At 36.1% G+C, this 8,159-nt stretch overlaps 1 protein-coding gene across 1 annotated transcript in view; it reads right to left on the reverse strand.

Moving 5' to 3' along the window:
• Window positions 1-234: 234 nt before the first annotated feature.
• The window catches only part of LOC145241350 (uncharacterized), a 105,499-nt gene continuing 97,574 nt past the window's right edge, over window positions 235-8,159 (reverse strand). Inside the window, exons 2-3 of the mRNA XM_080104218.1 lie at window positions 4,661-4,713; window positions 235-1,894 (exon numbers count right to left, since the gene is read on the reverse strand). Coding sequence (XP_079960344.1) covers window positions 390-1,724 — 1,335 coding nt within the window. The 5' untranslated portion in view covers window positions 1,725-1,894; window positions 4,661-4,713 and the 3' untranslated portion in view covers window positions 235-389. The remainder of the gene's footprint in view (window positions 1,895-4,660; window positions 4,714-8,159) is intronic.

The raw sequence follows: 8,159 nt of genomic DNA on the forward strand, positions 1-8,159 counted from the left end.
ATCTCAATAATACAAATAATACAAAAATTTTAGACATTGAATGGTAAACACAACCCCAAGAAACTATGCGCAAGCATGCATACCAAGATGGCCACCCGCAATAACATAAGAAATAACATTGCTTTATATATGGAAAACTACTTATTTGCAATATTCGTTTTCAGCATAACCGAGATTCAACAAAATTGTTATAGATGAATTTGCCTAGAACTAGCAGAAACAAAGAGAGAAGGATGGGAAGAGAGAGAGAGAGAGAGAGAGAGAGAGAGAGAGAGGAAGAGAAAGAAAGAAAGAGTAATGCTCCAGAAATATTGCTTTGTATCAAACTGGGTTTATTTCTATGACTTTCTATAAATATTTGGTCGATTTCAAATCGATTCTTATTTGCATTATAAGTGTGCATCTTGTCGCATCCAAAGACGTTGATGCTCACGAGACATACTTGTAGACGCACCTTCATTAGAAATTCCTGATGATCTCATAGTATCGACAAATGCCAAGTGCCGTCGTGAACTTCCCACTTCACTGCATTCGGATGCAGCCAACGTAGGCGGCATGGCAATCAGACGACTGGGAACACTCATCGAAGGGCTCAACAGACGATTCGGAATACTCGTCGAAGGGCTCAACAGACGATTCGGAATACTTGCTGAAGGACTCAACAGTGCCGTTGAAGCAGTGTTACAGGTGGTTTCCATTTGGGAAGCTTCCATGTCCTTCGGGTTCAGACGAGCAATTTTTTTTTGCAGGTCCTTTTCTAAATTAAACTTATCCGCAATGTCCCACAGATAAACGCTGGCAAAGATCGGAGTTGTCACTGGTTGACTCCATGCTACAATTGTCAGGATTTTATAAAACTGCGGCTTCAAAGTGAAATGGACATCAAAAATGGTGACAGCAAAAAGTGGGAACCAGCACATCAGGTAGACGCCTGTCAAGCCCATCAGGATGAACACTCTCCGACGGTGATTGTCAATGAAAAATGGTTGCACGTCGGAATGCAGTTCGTCTCGTTCAGCTTCCCATAGTATATCTTTTTCATCGTGGGCAGGATAGTCTTCTCCGAGTATCGACCTCGGAGAATAAGCATGGTACTGGACCTTCTGGTGTAGAAACCAGAGGCCGACGGAAGTAAGAATGATAGCGAAGACCACAAGGATCAACCAGCAGACGTGCGTGACGACGCTGCTAGGAATTCCCTGTTTGAATGCGCAGAAACCAATGTCTTTGTTGTAATGTAAACGGCTGGGCAAGAAGCCGACACCGAGATGAATAAGGATGCTGGCGAACCAAATCATGAAAAGGCCAAAACTGATGCAAAGATAATTGTTATAATTTTGTCGGCAGTAAATCATGTGATACTCCTCGTTGACCACAATGGCAAAAAGATTATATGCAGATGCTGTCATTAGGATGATGTAGACCGTCCCAAACCAATTGCAGTGCGGTATTTCCTGTCGATGCTGAAGGCTGTATCCAAGGGTGACGCAAAAGACGGACTTGATCAAGTCGAGCAAGCAGTGGTGTGAAAGAAATGCAGTCGCTGCATGTCGTAGCTTGCTGACCATCAACACTGCTAAAAGGACGAGAGCATTGCCGAACGTTCCGACAATGGCAATCGCATACACAATCCCTCCCTCAGCATATCGCATATCCATGCCCGTCTCATTCCAGCCAGAGGAAGAGCTGATGTTGATCGAGTCTAGATTCAAGATGTGAGCCATATCTTTACATAGATTTGGTTGCTAGTAAGTTGCTTGAAGATGGCGGTGCACTTGCAACCCAAACCAAACCAATTATCGATGCTGGATAGACGTCTACAGTTTCCTTTCACGGGTTTTCTTTTTTTATTATTTAGCTTTAAAACAATTTAAAAAATCCAGATAAGAAAGAGCTGAAAAAGAAGAAAAAACATCAAACATTCAGATAATTCCATATATTTCCATGTTGTTGAGTCATTTAACCTTTAATAAAATTCATTCAATAAATAACAACAGATAATCTATTTACAAGGGTCGTTCCAAAAGTAAAGCCTCCTATTTTTAAACTAAAAAAGTTGAAGAGCTATGAAGATGGGAGTGGTATTATCAAAACGAGCGACCATCTGTGTTCCAGAATTTATTTTTCTACATAATCACCCCCATTCACTTTGCACTTTTGCCAGCAATGAACGATGACTGCGCCTGGGCGTCCACAGTGCACTTTGTCATATAAGGGTCATTCCAAAAGAAAAGCCTCCTATTTTTTTTAAATTCAACAGTTGAAGAGCTATGAAAACGGGAGTGGTACTATTAAAACAAGCGATCTTTTGTGCTCCAGAATTTATTTTTCTGCATAATCATCACCATTCTCACTGCACTTTTGTAAGGAATTTAATTGTGCATATCTGAGTTGGATATTGACCGGGCAATGTCGAAAGGTGTGCTGATCGACAATTATTATGATTATACAAGCCTAAAAGTTTTGTCAGCTAAAATATGTATTAGAATAATCAAAATATTTAGGAAAAAATATTTATTTACATTAATTTAGGAATGTTAACTTAAAATGTTATCATAACAAAGTCCAGCTGGGGTGCACTGATAATGCTATTTTAGATTGAGGGTTGTCATTGCATGAAGTGCTTTGTTGAAAGCAATGTGATTGTTTTAGCAATAATTGTATACGAGGGTCGTTCCAAAAGTAAAGCCTCCTTTTTTTTTAACTCAAAGTTGAAGCACTACACAAGATGGGAGTGGTACCATTAAAACGAGTTACATTTTGTGCTCCAGAATTTATTTTTCTACATAGTCACCACCATTCTTAGTGCACTTTTGCCAGAAATTCAATGATGCGTCTCTGCTTCTGACGCACGGACCCAACCAAGAATAAATGAACAATACAGTAATAACAGGTTTGGTTGTTTTATTTTACAGCATATTAACCGTTTTCAGGTTATTTAATGTTAAATCCAATAATTTTTTTTAAAAAAGTTTTTATCTTTCAAGTTGTTTATATTTCAAATATTTACACATAGTATTTAGTTTGGTTGTTTTGTTTTACGGCATATCAATCCTTTTCGGGTTCAATAATTATAGTAAAAATTTTTATGCTTTAAGTTCTTTATATCTTCTAATATTTATTCGTGATGTTTAGTTAGGCTATTTTGTAGAAAAATATTTGTTGTTTTTGTTTTTGGCTTTGCAGAGCATGATTGAGTTTTTCAAAGAGAAAGGACAAAAAACAATAACATAAATGTTTGGCGTATTTTAGGTTAGGATATCTTAAGACAGCCTGCTATGATACCACTAGGAATTACAGGTTGGATAACTAGCATGTAATGCATATGGGGAACGGTCCATTTCGACTTGTACTAGCATGGTACTCCTGGAGGCTAGCATCATTGTCGCTGATATGATACTCGCAATAGTTTATTGTATAAGGAAAAGGATGGGGGATTACTTTCTCCACAACAATTATTAACAACGAATTCATTGAATATAAATACTGAATTATTTTTGTCACAACCCCTCCCTTATGATGTCACAATTTTTTTATTACTCCGCTAGTTGAATATAAATACTGAATTATTTTTGTCACAACCACTCCCTTATGATGTCACAATTTTTTATTATTCCGCTAGTTGAATATAAATACTGAATTATTTTTGTCACAACCCCTCCCTTATGATGTCACAATTTTTTTATTACTCTGCTAGTTGAATATAAATACTGAATTATTTTTGTCACAACCCCTCCCTTATGATGTCACAATTTTTTTATTACTCTGCTAGTTGAATATAAATACTGAATTATTTTTGTCACAACCCCTCCCTTATGATGTCACAATTTTTTTATTACTCTGCTAGTTGAATATAAATACTGAATTATTTTTGTCACAACCCCTCCCTTATGATGTCACAATTTTTTTATTACTCTGCTAGTTGAATATAAATACTGAATTATTTTTGTCACAACCCCTCCCTTATGATGTCACAATTTTTTTATTACTCTGCTAGTTGAATATAAATACTGAATTATTTTTGTCACAACCCCTCCCTTATGATGTCACAATTTTTTTATTACTCTGCTAGTTGAATATAAATACTGAATTATTTTTGTCACAACCCCTCCCTTATGATGTCACAATTTTTTTATTACTGCGCTAGTTGAATATAAATACTGAATTATTTTTGTCACAACCCCTCCCTTATGATGTCACAATTTTTTTTATTACTCTGCTAGTTGAATATAAATACTGAATTATTTTTGTCACAACCTCTCCCTTATGATGTCACAATTTTTTTTTATTACTCTGCTAGTTGAATATAAATACTGAATTATTTTTGTCACAACCCCTCCCTTATGATGTCACAATTTTTTTTATTACTCTGCTAGTTGAATATAAATACTGAATTATTTTTGTCACAACCGCTCCCTTATGATGTCACAATTCTTTTTATTACTCCGCTAGTTGAATATAAATACTGAATTATTTTTGTCACAACCCCTCCCTTATGATGTCACAATTTTTTTTATTACTCTGCTAATTGAATATAAATACTGAATTATTTTTGTCACAACCCCTCCCTTATGATGTCACAATTTTTTTTTATTACTCTGCTAGTTGAATATGAATACTGAATACTTTTTACAGTAAAGTTAAAGGAAAATGTTGTTACCTGGAAAATCTGGATGCAGAAGAGAAAGGGGGTGTAATGACATCATAAACTTCCTGAAAAGTAAAAAAAAATACATGAATTAGATTTTAAGATATTTTAACCACTACAAACTTTTGGAAATATTAATAACTAGCTTGAGTGCCTGGCGAAGGTTTAAATTAAAGCTAGTCAATCGAAAAGAGGAGATGACTATCGAAAATATCTGCAAAAAAAAGCGACCCCTCCCTGTAGAAAAGTGCCCAGTTGAGTCAAGGAATTAATGTTTTAGCAAATCTTTTGATAGTTGTTGTCCGCAGGGTCGAGCTTCAGAATGATATCAGTCTCATGAAAATCTGTTGCCTCTGTAGAAAGTTTAAGGCAGATATACATACATACATACATACATACATTTAAACAGACAGGTGAGATTTATATTATAGATGACCAGCAGCGGTTTCCCAGTTTTCCCAAGTTTTAGTGTCCACACAGACCAGGCTATGATTGCCATTCATTGGAAAAAAAATTGATAGACAAGCTGGATAATCTATTCATTGCTCTGAACATCAACAACAAAAAAAAAGGGAAACAATCGTTCTTCATTATGCAGGAGATGAAGTTTTCGATATATTTCATAATTTCACAGACCAGCAGAAAGGAATAGACGCAACCCCCATCTTAGATGGCAGTTTGGTAGTATTGAACGAGTATGAAGCTACAAAAAAGTTGTTGACCGACCATCTTATGCTGTAAAAAAACACTTTATACGAAATTTTCAAGTTTCAACAGGCCATGAAGAACCCAGACAAAAGTCTTGACTCCTATTATGCAAGGTTACTGACTCTGGCCTCCATGTGTGATTTTGAAAATACCGACCAGGAGGTCCTAGCCCAAATTCTACTGGGATGTACATCGTCTAAAGTTAGAAGAAAACTTAAAAGACAATTCTACGTTGAAACAAGTTCTGGACGAAGCTAACGTGATTGAAATAGCTCATACATGTGCAACAGACATGGAATGGAATGAATTGCATATGTTTTATAACAGTTACACCACATGCATCATACGTGCCTGAACAATGACAAAAATAGCAGCAACAATAGAAAAGACAATCGTTTTAGATCCGGGCAGCAAAATAGCTGGCATGACACCTTGAATAACTAACCACATGATGGACAAAAACAAAGATGACAGGCAACAGACCTACCACTATTACAGATACTCACCAACGCATCCGGCTTGTCCAACCCAAGGAAAAGAGTGTAAAAACTGCCACAAAAAAAAAAACACTTTGTGAGAGTGTGAAACACTTAGACGGTAAGAGAAATTCATCATTCCTCCTGTGTCGCCTTCTACATCTAGTGATGAGTCTGTATACTCACTTAAGTTTACAATGTCACCTAAGACATGGAAAGTTCCCGCCCTAATAATTTTCGTTTTAGACAATGGTGCTAGTGCCAACATAATGGCTGGACGTGTTTACGGTGGTCTAAAACACAACCCATCTATACACAAGACCACAACTCGGATATTTGCATACAGGTCCAAACATGCAATACCTATCCAAGGATTTATCAATGTCAATATAAAGTTTTGGGACAAGTCTTGCAAGCTAAGATACTCGTGGTCGACAGTGAAAATCTCTTGCTTGGACTGCAGAATTTACGTAGAGCTCACTCTGCTAAAGCACTGGGCATGATAAAATTAAATTTTACGTTCAACGTGACCATCCCCATTCCAGACAAATTTCCCACATGGAAAAATGGGAAAAATTTCTGAAGACACGATGAATCTCCAGTAACACAGTGACACCGCAGAATACCTTTTTACATGGGGAAAGACGTGGAGACAGAATTAAAGCATCTCTGAGAAATGGACGTGATTGAAGAAGTCACTTGGTTTAGCTCTGTTGTGATAGCCCCCCCCAAAAAAAAAAATAGTGGTGTACGCATTTGCCTCGACGTGAGGAAGGCAAATGAAGCCATCCAAAGGATAAAACATCCGATGCCGACCGTAGCTGATCTAATAGCTGACCTAAATGGTTCTACAGCGTTCAGCAAACTAGACCTCCCCAATGCATATCACCAACTAGAACTTGGAGAATCAAGCACGTACATAATAACATTTGTCACACATGCAAGTTTATTCTGCTACAAGCGTCTAATTTTTAAGGTAAATGCAGCTTCTGAACTATTCCAAGAAGCAATCTCAGACCTTCTAGAGACATACGGACGATATAATGATCTACTGATGTAACCAGACATCGCATGATAAGAGCCTGAGGGCCACACTAGTCTGCAGTGGGGATTCGAACGTCTAGAAGCGAGACGGTAACTTTTGAAACTTAATATGTGAAGCTTTGAATTCTTGATGATGAAAACCACGACCGGTCGGGAGAAGAAATAAACCCATCATGTGTTTTTATAAACGTCGTCTTTTTGTTGTAATTCCATCAGAAGGTAAAGTGAAAATTGTTATATATGTCTTATATATATCACGTGTTTTAAAATGTCTTTACATACACGTCTCGACATCTCATATCTACAATGTGAACACTAAGACTGTCGGAACACTCTAAGAGCTTCCATTACACTTCTAAGTATGAACATTTTATAAATATGAATCGCTTTATAACACGAATAATCTCTACTACAACATCTCTCTCTCTCTCTCTAAGTCAACAACAAACTTTTAATAAGACTCTCACTTTTAAAAAGTCCTAACAAGAAATACGAATAATAATAATAATAATAATAATAATAATAATAATAATAATAATAAGACGATAAATATAACACTATTTTTCCCTTCCTTTCTTCTCTCAACATCACGTCAGGGTCACCAAATTATGGTGGTTACCATAAATTTTAATGATGTTTGAAAAAGGGTCATCATTTCGGTCGGTCTCCTTTTTGGGGCACCTGCGACATTAGAGAGAGAACTAGACTGTTGAAAAAGAACGGTTGTGGAACACATTATTCTAGCCCCCCCCCCCAATTATCTCTTTCTCTATCTAAACCTACCAAAACTTTAGGACCTATGAGTTATTATAAATTAACTCCTACCTAATGAACCTTATATCCGTACAACTCCATACAGACTCCCAAATATTAAACCAACCATATATATAGGAACATATTTTATCATTCATCTACCTAACATCGCCTAATTAATTATACCTATTTATAAATCCTACTTTTATTTTATTTACTTATTATATATATGTTTGTGTATGTGTGTATATGTTTATATATATATGTATATATATGTATATATATATATTCCACAGCCAAACAACGTCGCAGCCCACAAGAGCCATGACAGTCAAAGAACCGGAAGTTCAAGACTCGAGTTTCTTGAGTTTCGAAACCTGAGCCTCTTGCATGCAAGGCAAGCACTCTACCAACTGAGCAATCTCTCACATTCTGAATATATATATATATATATATATATATATATATATATATATATATATATATTACTTCATTTATTCACATAAAATTAATATATGAAAGTATAAATT

This window comes from Euprymna scolopes, chromosome 20, assembly GCF_053919585.1.
Source record: "Euprymna scolopes isolate OS-2025 chromosome 20, ASM5391958v1, whole genome shotgun sequence".
Lineage (NCBI taxonomy): Eukaryota > Metazoa > Mollusca > Cephalopoda > Sepiida > Sepiolidae > Euprymna > Euprymna scolopes.